This window comes from Acanthochromis polyacanthus, chromosome 19 (genome assembly GCF_021347895.1).
Source record: "Acanthochromis polyacanthus isolate Apoly-LR-REF ecotype Palm Island chromosome 19, KAUST_Apoly_ChrSc, whole genome shotgun sequence".
Lineage (NCBI taxonomy): Eukaryota > Metazoa > Chordata > Actinopteri > Pomacentridae > Acanthochromis > Acanthochromis polyacanthus.
Genome location: NC_067131.1, coordinates 27234799 through 27252526, shown reverse-complemented (window position 1 = coordinate 27252526; position 17728 = coordinate 27234799). Strand labels below are relative to the sequence as shown.

At 44.5% G+C, this 17728-nt stretch overlaps 1 protein-coding gene across 2 annotated transcripts in view; it reads right to left on the bottom strand.

Annotated features, from left to right (window-relative positions):
* LOC110966598 (V-type proton ATPase 116 kDa subunit a 1-like) overlaps positions 1–17728 on the bottom strand; it is a 36334-nt gene that overhangs the window by 2738 nt on the left and 15868 nt on the right. Inside the window, exons 18-21 of one of the 2 annotated variants that reach the window (XM_051939173.1) lie at positions 17239–17439; positions 15847–15864; positions 9718–9835; positions 8823–8994 (exon numbers count right to left, since the gene is read on the bottom strand). In XM_051939173.1, the coding sequence (XP_051795133.1) occupies positions 8823–8994; positions 9718–9835; positions 15847–15864; positions 17239–17439 (509 nt within the window). The remainder of the gene's footprint in view (positions 1–8822; positions 8995–9717; positions 9836–15846; positions 15865–17238; positions 17440–17728) is intronic. The other variant, XM_051939174.1, reaches the window with a different exon arrangement.

Here is a 17728-nt window from a genome sequence, read left to right as displayed (position 1 = left end):
GAGCTGTAGTCCAAAAAGGTGGCTATTCAGCTTGAGGTGGAAGATGAGTTTGACGGTCAAGATACAGAGGAGCAGAGTGGTTGGGCCGGGTGGAGGGACACACTATGTCTTGGAGGTAAGAAGGAACAGTTCTAGTCACGACCCAGCAGGCCAGAAGCACCAGTGGGGATTAGCTGCATGACTCCAAAAAGGAGGAAGTTGCTGTGGTTTAAGCAGAAGATGACAAGTGCTTGAAAAAGGATCAAGATGTGTCTCCAGTTTGAAAGAGGAAAATCCTTGAGATAAAAGAGGAATCGACAGGAGTAGAGGACAGAGATAGTCCTCTGTAGTCATTCCCTGTTCCAGGTCTCAGTGACGAGATGTTTACCCTGGGAGGCATACCACCTCAGCTCATCCAGCAGCTGAGATACAACTGTCTTTTGGGGACCGAAATTGGTAGATCAACCAACTAGCAGCAGCACCGTCACCACAACCAGACGTTCAAAAGGACTTCTACGTCTTTCTATGTTAGCATTTCTGCAAGAAGACAAAACAGTGCATCTAGACAACAAAACAATACTTTTCCCATCTCAGTAGATCCAGGGTACCTCCAGTTTTCTTGCACTGACAGACTGACTGAAATGACTCATTATTCAGCCAGATGTGCTCTGCTTCACCCATCTGTAATATTAACACACACCCTATTTTTTAATGATACGCTTTTTTAAGTCCTCTCAATTTCCAGTCACAATGATAAAACAAGACTGGAAAACACCAGAAATGCAGTGTTGGACTATTGGTTGCAGTCTTACAAGATGAAAAAATGAATTTGGCCTTTAAGGCAGGGCACATTCCATTCAAGTAAGTCAAAGTTAAATCCTCCCACATAACAGTACTGGTCAGTCATCTGTCCCGGCAGATAAAACATAAAAAATGAAGATGATAAAAGTATCATAGCAACAGTGCAAGACAGTGGCAGTAAAATGTCAGTGTTGTTCTCCAGTGAACAAACACTGACTCACTCTACCTAAGGCTTGTGTGTACAGGATACACCAAAGAATAGTTCACACCAGCAAACAGGAGTACTGTTTCCACCTATTGCCTAGGAGATGAAGCTTTGAGCTTGCTTGTTATGCTACTGATGTTAGAATGTGAACATATTTTGCTCACACTATACTGTTCACAATGCCTCCAACTAGTAATATGTTGCTTTATACAGGTTTATAAGTTGTAAATAATGATTTTACTAATGCTTAAAAAAACTCTGTTGCTCAATTACAGCCATTGTAGCTCAGCTGCTAATCCCACTGGCTGTTTTCTTTCATCTGACCGCTTGTCCTGGAGCCCACTGTACTATAACAAGCTGAATGTTCCACCATAAACAGACCAGAAGCTGAGCAGTATGCTGGTGGGACGTGAAGTCTTCTGCATCTCTGAGCTGTCTTCACATAAGCAGCTTGTTTCACATGTATCTCAGACATTTACACAGAGACAACAGCAGCATGTGGAAATATAGAATGAAAGCCAGTGGTTGGGACATTATTGAGGAAACAAGCACAGCCTCAGGTCTCTATGGGAAAAAATATAACTGCTGAGAGTTAGACTGACACCTCTCCTTAAATCTGTACCTATAAAACTGGACTTGAATGAGTTGTCTGCTCACTGAAGACAAAGCATATCAGTCTGAGAAAGTTTGTTGTTCTCAGGTGTCTTATCTCCAGATCACAAAGGACGAGGAAAATGTAAAAAAAAAAAAATGCTTTGAGAATTTGATATTTAAGTTTTTAATTTGAGCAGCTAAAATTGTATAGGGCTAATCCAACAAAAATAAAAGTTCATGACGACATTCTTTTCAATTCTATAGATATTTCCTGAAAGAGCATGTCAGCCGCTTTTAACAACAGACACCACGCTCTGAAATGAATCATTCTGAATCTGTGAATGAAGCAGTAACTCTGGTATCAGTCAGTTCAATGCATGTTGAAAGAATCAATCAAATACTGTAACCCGTTACAGTTAATTACAGATTGTACGACAAATGGAATCTATTGCTTTCTACCAGCGACCACTAATAAATGATATCACTGCACTTTTTGTATCTTTCAGTATTATTAGAGTTAATGTATTTTTGTATTTTCAGAATTTTCCTAAGCAAACATAGATGTTCATGCAATGGCAGCATACTGTAATTCTCAAATCCTGACAACCTCTGATGACTTCATTTAAGAGGAAAAAACTAAGAGTGGACTCTGAGTTCCTGCTGGTTCCTGGCCTCTATGAGTGAGGGGAGTGCCCAGGAATGTCTCCCAGCCGTGGCAAATATTGGGCCTGCCCGAGCTGTGAGAGGGCAGCACTTAGAAAGAGGAAACAAATGAGTGATCCTTTCATTTGACTCCCCGCACAGTGGAGTGGAGTGGAAGTGGAAAAAATACCTTGTACCTCACACACACGACACATGACATACGGCAGTGTGTGTGTTTGCCGATGCAGCTCATCAGCGTGTGTGTGAAGAGTGCGCTTCAGAGCACAGTGCCCAGGTTCACTGCTGCTTATTTGAACATGACTATTTCCATTCACTCCCCTCTGTGAAAAATACTCCACCACTCTTTTTAACATTAGCAGAGACTTGCTGGACCAACACGCTGCTGCTTTATTAACAAAATGCCTTACATTCAGACAGTTACACATATGAGAGCTCTGGAGCTGTGTAGTATAACTGCAGCCTCTTGCTGTGGGTCACTGAGGGTTTATATGTTCTCTTTGATGAGAAAAGATCATTTGATCAGTGATTCTGTCCAGACAGAGGTGTGGTTCATGGACATTCTTTCTCTGCCGCTCACTCTTTCACTTCATGTTCACGATATCTTTCAAACTCGAATTCCAAATTCTACCTTACTGTCAACAGCTCACAAAACCAAAATCTCTTGAAATTTTCTGACTTTGAGCCTGAGCAGCTCAGAGATGTACAGTTGATGGGTAGTTTTTTTGTTGGTTTTTACAGAAAAGGGCTGGTAAACAAGCAGGTGGATGCATTTTTAAACTTTTTTTAATCAAATGCTACTAAAACAGGAGGAAATACTAGGACTTCATTCTAGGTGACTATTTTCAGCAGTAGACTGATCCACATTTAAAGCTCTAGGGGAGTATTTCTGGCAGCAGGAGAATGTATATGACATTGGTCAAACTAAACTGCAGCATGTGTGGTCATGTTAAGGAAGGAACACGTCAACCAGTGCAACAATGATGGATTTTTAAAAGTTTCCTACAACAGTGGAGCTCGAAGGACCAGAGGAAAAGGACATATCAGGTTTTGATACACAAACCACTGTGGGATGCCTGAACATTCATCTTCCTTGGTTGAGAACTGGTTGGCTGACTAACATTCTCTGCAAATTTATTAGCCCGTCTTTCATATTCATGTTGTTGTGTGTGTTCTGTAAGATTCTGGCACCGATATAAATGATCATTTAGAACATTTAAGGCTGAGAAGCCACGCTTGGAAGAACCAAAGATTTGTTGTATCACACAACTTGAGGGAAAAAATGTAAACATTATTCCTCCAGTATAAATGCTGGTTTTTAATGTTGGTTCTGAGCTGGTTAAACGTCTGTGAAGGTGCGTTTTAAAATGCCATTCCTCCCTGAAGTTATAAACAGATAAAAAGATGAAGGCGTTTTCTTTTTCTTGCGTAATGCTATGTAACTGGATCGCAGAGTAAGAATTAAGTGTACACAATAAAGAAGGTGGAAAATATTGCAAAGCACCAACCTGTTGCCAAGACATAAACTCATGTCATATCATGCACACAGTCTAGAAAAGTGAGGTAGCCCATAGGAACTTGACATTTCTTAAATGTATTTTGTTCTGACATCTCTTGTTGTTGCCTCCACCCGATCTGCCACTAAAGGTTCTGCAGCTGATGATAGGAAGACAAATGTGTGTTGTTTGGCCTGAAGTCAAGCTTTAACTTTTCAATCTTGCACATTCCAGAGTGATGCAGTTAATATTGTCTCTGGTTAGACTCAGCTGATTACATCTGCTTTCATAACAGTCAGTTCTACGAGAAAGCTCCATGGCCTCCAGCCTGGAATATACAAGTGGTCCATGTGCAGACAGGGACGACACCACACGTACAAGAGGTTTACAGATGGAGTCTACAGTAAAGACAGCACTGCTGGTATTTGAAAGGAGTTCAGATCACTTTCCACTGGTTTACACGAGTGAAAGAATAAGACAGGACAGACAACTTCCTCTGCTTACACCACTGCAGCAGTGAAGCATTAACACCATACCTTTGTCCAACTGAAACACACACAATATTCTCTCCCTCCATTTATCCGTCTTAAAGCCATGATGTTAAGCTCAGTGCTAATAGCACAAACCATACTAAAAGGATTTAAGGAAATAAATTTGCAACAGTGTAGAGCTGAAATCAGGACATCCTTAGCTTAGTTAAGCCTAATAGCAGTAGTGTCCAGGTCAACAGGTTGACTCAATGATCTGCTCTCATTTGACAAAATTCTCATTGGTGAGACAATCATGGGAGTTCCTCTCATAAGGCCTGCTCAGCCTCATGGAGATGACACCAAACTAACTGACCCCATGACAAAGAAATGGTTGGTGTGGCTACACTGAATTACACTAGACTGAACTCCCTAATGCTTCTTGCTTGAATGAATTATAAAGTCCCAATCAAATAAATGGCAGAACTCATCCTTTCTGATGATTTACTCAGCTGTGACAACATAATGTCCCCTGACCTGACTCTTTGGTTAACGACAAAGGTTTGCTGGGATTATTATGTCAGAGTGTTAATTTGCATAAGAACATGGTTTAACATGCAGTACTACGGGAGGTAAATGACAAACAATACACTTTATCCATATTGGATTTACATAAAATCCATCCATCCATTTTCCTCCGCTTATCCGGGGCCGGGTCGCGGGGGCAGCAGGCGAAGCAGGTCGTTCCAAATGTCCCTCCCCCCAGCGACGCTTTCCAGCTCTTCCTGGGGGATCCCGAGGCGTTCCCAAGCCAGACGAGATATATAATCTCTCCAGCGAGTTCTGGGTCTGCCCCGGGGTCTCCTCCCAGACGGACGTGCTCGGAAAACCTCCAGAGGAAGTCTCCCCGGAGGCATCCGAATCAGGTGGCCAAACCACCTCAACTGGCTCCTTTCGATGCGAAGGAGCAGCGGCTCTACTCTGAGCTCCCTCCGGATGTCTGAGCTCCTCACCCTATCTCTAAGGCTGAGCCCAGCCACCCTACAGAGGAAGCTCATTTCGGCCGCTTGTATCCGCGATCTTGTTCTTTCGGTCACTACCCAAAGCTCATGACCATTGGTGAGGGTTGGAACGTAGATGGACTGGTAAATCGAGAGCTTCGCCTTACGGCTCAGCTCCCTCTTCACCACGACGGTTCGGTACAACGCCCGCATTACTGCTGACGCTGCACCAATCCGCCTGTCCATCTCCCGCTCCATTTTCCCATCACTCGTGAACAAGATCCCGAGATACTTAAACTCCTTCGCTTGGGGAAGCAACTCCCCCCCAACCCGGAGGAAGCACTCCACCGGTTTCCAGCAGAGAACCATGGCCTCGGACTTGGAGGTGCTGATCCGCATCCCTGCCGCTTCACACTCGGCTGCAAACCGCTCCAGTGCGTGCCGGAGGTCACGGTCCAACAAAACCACATCATCTGCAAAAAGCAGTGACGCGATCCTGAGGCTCCCAAACCGAAAACCCTCCCCACCACGACTGCGCCTTGAAATCCTGTCCATGAAAACCACAAACAGGATTGGAGACAAGGGGCAGCCCTGGCGGAGTCCAACACCCACCAGAAATGTGTCTGACTTAATGCCAAGTATGCGGACGCAGCCCTCACTTTGGTTGTACAGAGACCGAACGGCCCGTAACAACGAGCCTCGGACCCCATACTCCCGCAGTGCCCCCCACAAAGCCCCTCGGGGGACACGGTCGTAGGCCTTCTCCAGATCTACAAAGCACATGTAGACTGGCAGGTCATACTCCCATGACCCCCTCAGCAGCTCCGCAAGGGTAAAGAGCTGATCCGCTGTTCCACGACCGGGACGGAATCCGCATTGCTCCTCCTGAATCCGAGGTTCGACTATCGGTCGGATCCTCCCTTCCAGCACCCTAGAGTAAACTTTCCCGGGGAGGCTGAGAAGTGTGATACCACGGTAGTTGGCACACACTCTCCGATCCCCCTTTTTAAAAATAGGGACCACCACCCCGGTCTGCCACTCCCCAGGTACTGTACCCGATGCCCACGCGACACTGCATAGACGTGTCAACCAAGACAGTCCAACAATGTCCAGAGCCTTCAGCATCTCAGGGCGAATCTCGTCCACACCTGGCGCCTTGCCACCGAGGAGCTTTTTAACTACCTCGGCGACCTCTGCCACGGATATGGACGCAGATACCCCCGAGTCTTCAGGCTCTGCCTCCTCCATAGAGGACGTGTTTACCGGGTTCAGGAGTTCCTCGAAGTGCTCTTTCCACCGCCCGACGATATCCCCAGTACGGGTCAACAGTTCTCCACCCCGACCATACACAGCCAGGGCGAAGACCTGCCTCCCCTTTCTGAGGCGTCGAATGGTTTGCCAGAACTTCCCCGAGGTCGACCAAAAGTCCTTCTCCATGGCCTCCCCGAACTCCTCCCACACCCGAGTTTTAGCTTCCACACCTGCCGCAGCTGCCGCCCTTTTGGCCAGCCGGTACCTGTCAGCTGCTTCAGGAGACCCCCGAGCCAACCAGGCTCGAAAAGTCTCCTTTTTCAGCCTGACGGCCTCCCTCACCGCTGGTGTCCACCAGCGGGTCCTTGGATTGCCGCCACGACAGGCACCAGTGACCTTCAGACCACAGCTCCTAACAGCTGCTTCTGCAATGGAGGCTTTGAACATGGACCACTCAGAATCCATGTCCCCAACCTCCCCGGGATGCAGGAGAAACTCTTCCGGAGGTGGGAGTTGAAAACCCTACGGACAGGGTCCTCCGCCAGACGTTCCCAGTTCACCCGCACTACACGTTTGGGTTTACCAGGTCTGTCCGGCAGTCTTCCCCGCCATCGGATCCAACTCACCACCAGGTGGTGATCAGTTGACAGCTCTGCACCTCTCTTCACCCGAGTGTCCAAGACATACGGCCGCAGGTCTGATGATACGACTATAAAGTCGATCATCGACCTTTGGCCTAAGGTGCTCTGGTACCAAGTACACTTATGAGCAACCTTATGCTCGAACATGGTGTTTGTTATGGCCAAACCATGACTAGCACAGAAGTCCAATAACAAAACACCACTCGGGTTCAGATCGGGCAGGCCGTTCCTCCCAATCACCCCCCTCCAGGTTTCTCCATCGTTGCCCACGTGAGCGTTGAAGTCTCCCAGGAGAACTATGGAATCCCCGGGCGGTACCCCTTCCAGGACCCCACCCAGAGACTCCAAGAAGGCCGAATACTCAGAACTGCTGTTCGGCGCATAAGCACAGACAACAGTCAGAGTTTTCCCCCCTGCAACACGAAGTCGCAGAGAGGCGACCCCCTCGTTCTCCGGGGAGAACTCCAACAAAGCGGCGCTCAGCCGGGGGCTTGTGAGTATCCCCACACCCGCCCGGCACCTCTCTCCCTGGGCAACTCCGGAGTAGGAGAGAGTCCAACCCCTCTCCAGGATTCTGGTTCCAGAACCCTTGCTGTGTGTGGAGGCGAGCCCAACTATATCTAGCCGGTATCGCTCCACCTCCCGCACCAGCTCAGGTTCCTTCTCTGCCAGTGAGGTGACGTTCCACGTCCCCAGAGCGAGTCTACGCCACCAGGGGGCGGCACGCCCAGGCGCCCGCTCCTGCCTACTGCCCGGTGGGCATAGCACCCGACCCCGACTTCCTGCCCTGTAGGTGGTGGGTCCACTGGGCGGGATTTACATAAAATAAATACACAAATTGGATGGATGGACTCACTTTGAAGAACTCTTGTCAACTTTAGATGTTGAAACTCCAACTGTCACGACGTACTGACTAGTCAACTGATATATACCACACTGTGGCAAGGCGGTCAACATGAATCAACCCATATATCCAGATAAATTACTGGCTGCATCTGACTGTGTAATCTGTGCTGAAATGGATGTTTCCCTCTTGGGATCCTGAACATTTCATTATCCATCACTTCCACAGCACCTCCTCCTCACAGTAATCAATCTGTGCACACATCTCAGGTTCAGCTACAGTTAATCAATTGCTATCTTTTAACAAGTCATAATTACACCTAATACTTGTAGATACACATTTTATTAGCTGTTATTATGGCAAAGCTTTATCTGACAGTGGTTTCACATAAGTCAGACATGACAGCACAGAGTAGTATCACCTTACAGTGGTGGCTTCATATGCTGCAGTGTTGGACTTATCCTCTGTGTCAGTGCAGCGTACACTGGTGCAGGTTGGATTAGCTGGGCGGAGGTGGTGCTAGGAGGCGATGGAGCTGGAGGGTGTGTGAGGTTATCTGAAGTTATGTATCGTCTCAGTTCAGTAAACTACCTTGGGAATGTCTTGTGTGCTAGCATTCCTGATGTGCATGAAAAGCTGAAGAACTGCAGCTTTGGCAGAGATGCTCGGTTCAAAAGGTGAAAAATGAATGTTGTATGTTTTCCATCAATGAGGACCTCCGTGTGCAGACACATGGGAGTGTTCGCATTCTGCATGTGCTCTCTACAAATGATGTGTGTGTTTCCATGTGTCCACCATGAACATATGTATTTACACTGCATGTTTACTATCATGCATATAAGTGGCATCACATGTATTATGTATGTGTGTGTGTGTTTCTAACCAGTGCAGACGCAGGGCATGCAGGAAGGCTGACAGCCCCTCCATCACAAGCAGGATAGCCACTGTGAGAGTGGCAAAGGCGGAGAAGATGATCGACAGGCCGAAGAAACCGCCGCCGCTCCGGGAGGACAGACCCAGGTGCATCACCATGGACCACAGCACCTCTGACAGCTCTGCATACACACAAAGGTGACAACAACAGGGTTTAGACAAAAGTCACATTCTTGTAATACTGATATAGAGACAAGACATCACTGAATCCTCACTGAATCCATAATTTCTGAACATTTCTGTATATTATGTGGATAAAACATCTGTGATATTGTCATTTTCTGATGGGCCTCTAATCAAATATCACTTGAAAAATGGAAAAACATTCAATATAGCAATAGCCCATCATGTAGTGCTTCAACAATGACCAGACTAAGAAAAAAGAGGATGATTTCAAAAAAATCTTTTAATGATTTGAACTGTTTCTAATAAACCTCTGTCTCTGCTTGTGTTCATATTCATTATGTATTTTCTCTTTTAACATTTGGGGGGGTTTTTTTGCGTAAAAAGGCAATGTTTCTTGTTTTTTTTCCCCCACAGTGATCACATTTGTGGATGAGAACTTCCAGTTTGCTTCGTGTAGCTGAGAAATTTAAGAGCAGAGTATGTTTGCTATTTGTACTAGAATGCGTTTGTCACTTGTATGTGTGTGGTAATAAAATAAACGGTGCAATAAAAAAATAAAGAAAAGCGGGCTCAGGTGGTAGAGTAGGTTGTTCATTGATTGTGAGGTTGGCGGTTCGGTCCCTGGCCCCTCTGTATGCCTGTGTCCTCAAGCAAGACACTAAATATACAGAATATGAATCATAAAACACACATGTCCGGTGGTGCATGCCTGTACTCACGAGCATGAGCCAGGCTGAGGGCCCAGAGACGGAGGTAGGAGGCTGTGTTGGAGATGCAGCCCAGACAGTACTCTATGGTGTGGATAGCCTGGTGGACAGCTACATCACCAAAATTAAACTGTGATGAAAAGACAACAATGTTAGCACACACAGCATGCACACTGTAACCTATTTTTGTGTATACTTAGTATGTTTCTACATTCAAATTCCAGAATCTACTCACTTTAACATCTTGTTTAGAAACCTTGCCCATTACTTGTACATGCACACAAGATACCAGGTAACTGGAAATCATGCCAAGTAAGTACCTGATTTATGTGGTTGCATTACATGCATTGCAGTAACCTGACTGCTATCAATCCACATGTACATGCAGTGAATCATCAGTAGTGGTAGTGAAGTGCAAATCCTGCTCTTTCCCTTGTCCTACCAGTTGAAAGGCTGAACTGATTCTCTGTGATAAACTGGATCACAAACTGACAGAACTTTGGTCAATCTCACCTCCACTGTGTTTTAATTTGGAGCAGATTTTTTTTTTAAATTGCATTTGTCTCTGCTGCCTTTATCAGCAAGTGTGTCTCTGTTCTCTGTGGTATGAACAGAAACATTAAGGATGACTGGTTAAGTCCTGGAGTTCACAGGTCAGATCAGATCAGAGGAAATGTCAAAACTGCCGCAGGGTTCTCACCAGGATTTTTTTACAGTGTAATGCAGGTCACTATGCGCACACGCAATAGCCTTCATTAAATCTCGCGAGCGGCCGGCCCAGATGTCACCCAATGAGCGTCACGCAGATGCTCCAAATGCTCGTGATTTAGGTCACTATTCACCATACATGGCATCACGGAAACAACCGAGACATGCTAATTGTAACCCCGAGAGTGGAAGCGACTCTTAATTTTATACAGGAACGGGTCAATCGACAGGAAAGTATGGTTGAGGTGGGGAGACATAAATTAACCTAGACAGGCACCCAGTCGATAAAAACAAACGCACATGGCGTTATCTGTCAAAATAACTCTCTTTCACAGCGCCAACTGCCCCAATAAAGAAGTTTTCTCACATAAATATGGAAATATTACGCAAGCAAATGTGCTCAAAACACAATACCACAACTTGAAAGGCAGCGTGGCGGCCCTAATCACAGCGTAATCTTTTAAACTGACAGCGGAACAGCCCGTTACGCTGAAATGCGCTGGCGAGAACCCTGTGCCGCAGTGGTCAAGATCTAAAAATGCTTACACCCTCCATAACATAATGCTACATCAATCAGTCACAACTTAAAAACCACCTCCTTAATATGCTAGTGTTTGGCACTGACACACTGACAGCAGCTCATTTAGGTCATGTTGTCTGAGGGATGGAGTCACAATGGGTCAGATTTGCTCAGGTGCATCAACAAGATGTTTGATCGGACAGGGATAAGGGAATTTTGGGGGCCGGATCAACACCTTGGGCTCTTCCTATAGCTCTTCTTGAGCATGTTTGGTGCCATGGAGGTTTTTACATGGTCTGCAAAAATGTTTAGATTGATGGTTAGAGTCAAAGTAACCTTTCCAATACCTGATACTTCATCCTCTTGTATATAGTCTTCTTTAAAAATTTAAAAAATCATTGTCAGTATATAATGTTCTCTGCATTCTTTGTACAGTGTTATTATTTATTTTTGTACTGCCTTATACTTTGTCATTTGGAGCTGCTGTAACGGTGATCTGTGGGATCAATAAAGTTTATCTTTTCTTATCTTATCCTATTTTATCTTATCTTATCCAACATCCACATGAAGGCCAGAGCTCAGGGTTCCCAGCAGAACACCATCTTGTAACAAGATGATCAATGTTACTCATTGCACCTGTCAGTAGGTTTTGTGGCTGATCCATGTGTGGTGTCTGTTATTAGACCCCTCTGCCAGGTAAATTCTCCTTTTTGCTGTGGCATGTTCTGAATGTTTCACTAACATCCATTAACAAAACTTCAATACTTAAGTAACCTGTAAACTAATTTTGACATCAGTTAAATCAGTGAACTGCACCTTCAACAACACACTGTTTCTTTAGTCTGCAGTTTTGCTCCAATCACTACTGTGTGCTTTCTGTCTCAATCTATGTTTTAACTATATGAACTGCTTATAAACTGCATATATCATCACAGTTTATCAAAAGTGACGTGTTCAGTAAACACTTAACACGTAGAGAAGATTATCACACAGCTCTGCTATTAGAAATGAGGCCAATCTAAACAAATGTAGTCAGAATGGCCTGAACTGTGGAAATGACTTGGAATGGAACTTCTGCTATCATCCACATGAGCAGCTGCTTTGACCTTTCACTCCTACCTAAGACTCAACTCTGATAAAATGCAAAGACATGTGTTTTTCTTGTTTTTTTTGTTTGTTTTTTTCTCTTTCTTTCCCAGCAGGATCACAGCCCAGGGACTTGTTTGTGTATTGTAAAGCCAACGCAGTTCCTCCATTCTCTTCATCCTGGAGCAAGACAAGCCTTTCCTGTATGAGGAGGGCGGGGGGTGTCTATTGCTCTACATTGCTCTTGTTAGATTTGGCTTGGCGCTTGCCTGTTTTCCTCTTTCCATGCTTTTGTTTTGTCCTTGGACCCATGAAATAGAGTTCATGGAAGCAGCACTCATTGTTTCCATTCAAAGGATCTCCGACCAAAGTGGCTAATGAAAGCAACACTAACATGCCAAAGCATTAGCCTTAGCAAAATACACAGAAGTGAGTAGATTTAATTATTTGGTTCCACAATGTACATTTAACAATATACAATTTTACAAGAGTACACTTTGAAACAGAGATAGATTAAGTAAAAAATCTGCTCAGCCAAAAGACTGCATGAGTATCCACAAACTACTTTCAGACCAACACTTGACAGGGAGACAGAAGAAAACTCAAGTGCTGAGTTCAAATCAGAGCAAATGTTAAAAGCAGGGCTGTAGTGCTGGAAATCAAGACGTATTCATGTAGAATTCAGGTGGACAGCTTGCTATACTCAAATTCATGTCAGTATTCTGGACTTGTCTCAGTCCTGTGGGTGTTGACTGAGGCTCACAAGCCTGTAAGCACTTAGACTCAAACTGGCTTTGAGCCTCCAAGGTGTTCTGATTCAGACCTGACTGAATCAAAACACCTTCTGACTGTAGCTTGTTTTGGCCTCATGGCTGCTTTTACAGGGACTTCTCATGGGTATTTTGATTCAGATTTGTATCAAATGTAGTTTTGAGAGATAAGAATTCTGTAATAAGTATAATAAATTACTTGGGTAGCACTTTTCAAGTTGGGACAAAGTGCATTCCAGTGCCTGGAGACAGCATAGAATCTGACAGCTTTGAACTGGACAGACATGTATTGTTCTTGTAGCTATTTTAACTAAAACTTGTCTCTGTTGCATAAGTGTCTCACCTTAGACTGTTCTCTGGTATTCATCTTGCTGATCACTTATGAATTTCATTCAATTTCGAACAACAGCTAGCTGTGATTGGACAGGGTCCAACATGCTACAAATGATAACTCTGTAAGCATCTAATTTAACATGGTGACCATGTTTTCACTTTTTCACAATGAGCATCCAGACTTTTTCAAGCTAACTAAACTAAGATTTTATTTGTCACAAATACATTTTTACAGTACTGTAAAATGTTTTTTTCCGCATATCCCAATCGGGGTAAGTCATAGTACAGCACCCCTGGAGCAGCTAAGGGCCTTGCTCAAGGGCCCAGCAGTGGCCGCATTGTGGTTCAAACCTCTGACCTTCTGATCAGTCGTCCAGAAACTTAACCGTTGCGCCACAACTGACCCAAAAAAATGGTGCCCCTTCGACATTAACAGCCACTGAAGTCTTTGTCATGGTGCCCCTTCGACATTAACTGTCACTGAAGTCTTCGTCATGGCGCCCCTTCGACAACAACCATCACTGAAGTTTTTGTCATGGTGCCCCTTTGACAACAACCGCCACTGAAGTCTTTGTCATGGTGCCCCTTTGATATTAACTGCCACAGAAGTCTTCGTCATGGCGCGCCTTTGACAACAACCATCACAGAAGTTTTTGTCATGGTGCCCCTTCGACAACAACCACCACTGAAGTCTTTGTCATGGTGCCCCTTTGACATTAACTGTCACTGAAGTCTTCGTCATGGCGCCCCTTCGACAACAACCATCACTGAAGTTTTTGTCATGGTGCCCCTTCGACCGCCACTGAAGTCTTTGTCATGGTGCCCCTTTGATATTAACTGCCACAGAAGTCTTCGTCATGGCACCCCTTCGACAACAACCGTCACAGAAGTTTTTGTCATGGTGCCCCTTCGACAACAACCGCCAATGAAGTCTTTGTCATGGTGCCCCTTCGAGATTAACTGCCACAGAAGTCTTCATCATGGCGCCCCTTCGACAACAACTGCCACTGAAGTCTTTGTCATGGTGCCCCTTCGACATTAACTGCCACAGAAGTCTTTGTTGTGGTGCCCCTTCGACATTAACTGTCACTGAAGTCTTCGTCATGGCACCCCTTCGACAACAACCATCACCAGACCTGCCAACCTTGGCGAAATATTTTGCCTACCACTTAATCTCATACACGCACGCGCAAACATGCACGTGCAAGCACGCATGCACGCACACACACACAGCTCGCGCTCATGTCGATAGGAAACAAAGCTCTCGGTGCTTATTTCCCTGATATGACATCGTATTTTCAACGTGAAAGTAACGTTACTAACAGTACATATTTGCCAAAAGACACACACGTACACTCACGCGTGTGCACACACGCAGCTCGCGCTCATGTCGATAGGAAAAAAAACTCTCGGTGCTTATTTCCCCGATATGACATCGTATTTTCAACGTGAAAGTAACGTTATTAACAGTACATATTTGCCAAAAGACACACACATACACTCACGCGTGCACACACACACACACAAACACACACACACCATTTTCCCGAAAAAACCGCCAGCTGCGGGTGGGGGCACAGGGAACGGGGAGAGAGGCGGAGGGAGGCAGAGGACAGGAGAGAGCGGGCCAACAAGGGTTCGGCAGACTCGTTATTCTCCGCTACTCTATGATGATTGGTTGAAATTGCACCACTACACTGCTGCATCCTGTTGACAGGCATGAGTACTGCATGTCCACATTTCTAACAGCACTCACAGATGCCTGCAGCTTTTTGAGTAGTTTAATGAGGCGGAGCGTACCAGCGTATTTTGATGTCAAATTGCGTACCTGCTACGCAAAATGCGTACAGGTTGGCAGGTCTGCATCACTGCAGTTTTTGTCATGGTGGCCCTTCGACAACAACCGCCACAGAAGTATTTGTCATGGTGCCCCTTCGACAACAACCGCCACTGAAGTCTCTGTCATGGTGCCCCTTCGACATTAACTGTCACTGAAGTCTTTGTCATGGCACCCCTTCAACAACAACCGACACGGAAGTCTTTGTCATGGTGCCCTTTCGACATTAACCGCCCTTTAAAGTCCTTTACAGGCCACTGATTATTATTCAGTTTTTTATCCATGAAAAGAGTCCCTTCTTGCCTTATAATGGCTTAGATGTTACTCTCTAAAATTCACAGATCAATAAAGTCACTGCCTCTTTTACCACTCACGCCTCCTCACTCACTGAGGTCGAGCACACCAGCTCATGTTTAACTCTACTCATTGTAAAAGCACTCTGCACTGAGTAATTCAGCCATAGATGTTCAAGCCCAAAAGAATAAGGACACAAAAGTCTCCACCCTGCAAGCTGCCAGGATTAGTTCTTAAGTTTGCTACATACAAAGGTCTGAATTTAGTTTGAAGTGTGAATCTGTTTTCGGTACACTGCAGCTTCAAGGTGGATATGTTCAGTGGTGGCATTAAATACAGCGCTTCCTTGGTTTCAACTGTGTATCTTTGTAGTGATAAAAATACTTTATCTTCTTTATGTCACACATACAAATACATACGTACACATCCACATATGCATGCCTGGCACTGGCATTTCCACAGTTGAGTATAGAATGTTTAGACAAATCAACCAGGGAACAAAGAAATAGCACCACTTGGTAATAATGGCACACAACAGATTGGGCAAGACAGCATCCAAACATGCTAAGAAGATGATAAACTCAGGCTCTTACCGGCTCTTCCTCTGAGTGCTTGAAAGTAAGCAAAAGCCAAAGGTTAGTGGCAGAATTAAACAACTGCATTGATCCAGACCCTCCACCATACTTTTGGATCACTGTTTGGCAGTTTATTTCACATGACACAGGTCCTGACCCAAACTAAACAAACAATGACACCAGTGTTGTGATTGTTCCATTTGACAAGGTAAAGCTTTTTCAGCTTATTTCATTAATAATGAAGTGGATCCTAACCTCAGCATTGAAAACACAAAAAGCCTGGCCTTAGTCTGACAGACGCCCGCACCTTGAGCTAATATTTTGATCTTGTTCCACTGAATATGTTTAAATTTTCAAATAACCATCATGACTAGAAACCACTGATTAAAAGCTTAAAGGTCAGTATAGATACTTTAAATAATAATACATAACTCAGAAGAACCAGAGAAAGCACAGGAGATAAGGCAGATTTTTCCGTGTAGGTACCTGCACCAATAAAAAGCACCTGGATGTTATCACTTTCTGTAGCACTCAGTAAGCTGTCCAGCCTGTCTTACAGTCAGCCGCTAAAGTACTCTAAACATACACATCCCATAACCTCATTGAAAAGTCATGCCTGACTGAAGCTTCATATGCTGGGAATGATGGCAAAATTCAGGCTTATTACAGTTATATAATATGCTATCACAAGATAAACCTTCAGATTTATTATACAGGAAAACTGGGAGACACCAAACCTCTGAATCACAGAAAGAAAAAAAAAAAATTGGATGGTATTTCCAGGAATCCCACTTCCTTATGAAAACCACCTCATTGTTCATATTTCCGAAATGGAAAATCCATTTCTTATCTGTTCCAGCCCATCCCAGCCTAAACTTTCTCTTTGTAAACTCTTGTCACCATCTTTCACTTTCATCCAATCACAAAAAGGCTCACTTAACAAGAATAAATACATCAGATAAACCAAGTTTCTCTAGACATTTGCAAGAAGATTCAGCACCACAGTGCGGTGTAATTAAATCTGTAAATAAAACGTCTGCTTAAAAGACACAGCAGAAAAAGGGCAAATTTTTTGTGCTTTGTTTTATGTTTTTTACACAGAAGAAACTGAATTAAACCACCATGCCCTCTAAGAGTCATTTAGCCTCAGAGGCTAAATGACTCTTGACGCTATTTTCAGAGACAAGTACTCAGGTATTTTGAGATTCGTACCTGGGAATCTCATTTTTGTAAAGTAATGGACATTTTTGCATAAATCCTGCAACATTTAGAACTTGCATAATAGTCAAGTCCCTTATATAATAACTGAAGCATAGTCAGCATCACAACTACTACTAAACTATTCAATATTTGAAACAACATTTGGGTTTGGAGGTTGAATTAGTGCTGATTTGGTACTTCATGGCTCACCTCATCTCCCTCCTCTGAGTGCTGGGAGAGCTGGTCGTGGTCCATGATGCCAGCCTCGTCCTCCGTGGGCCCGTTGCCCACTCGCACTCCTCCAAACTTCTGCGTGCCCTGTTGGGTGAGTCCGGTGCATGATGAGGACACGCCTGTTTGCTCTAAAGACTGCTCTAGATTCTCAGCAGGGGTTTCTTCCCTCTTCTCGGACTAGATACAAAAGCCACAAGAGCTGTTTCTAGCTTAAAGCAAGCCTTAGGATGAACGCTTTCTTCTTAATTTACTTTATTTGCAAGTCAAGCAGGACACCCAGACAGTGAGAAATACATCCACTACCTTAATATAGAATGTGTAAATTATAAGAATAGCCATGTACTGGAGTGAAAAATAGTCTCACTGATTGAATTACACCTTGTCAAATAAAGCGGAAGACTCCATTTTGGAAAGTTTATCTGTAACTGTAACAAAGAGCTTCGGTTTCTACTTTGGACCTGGAATA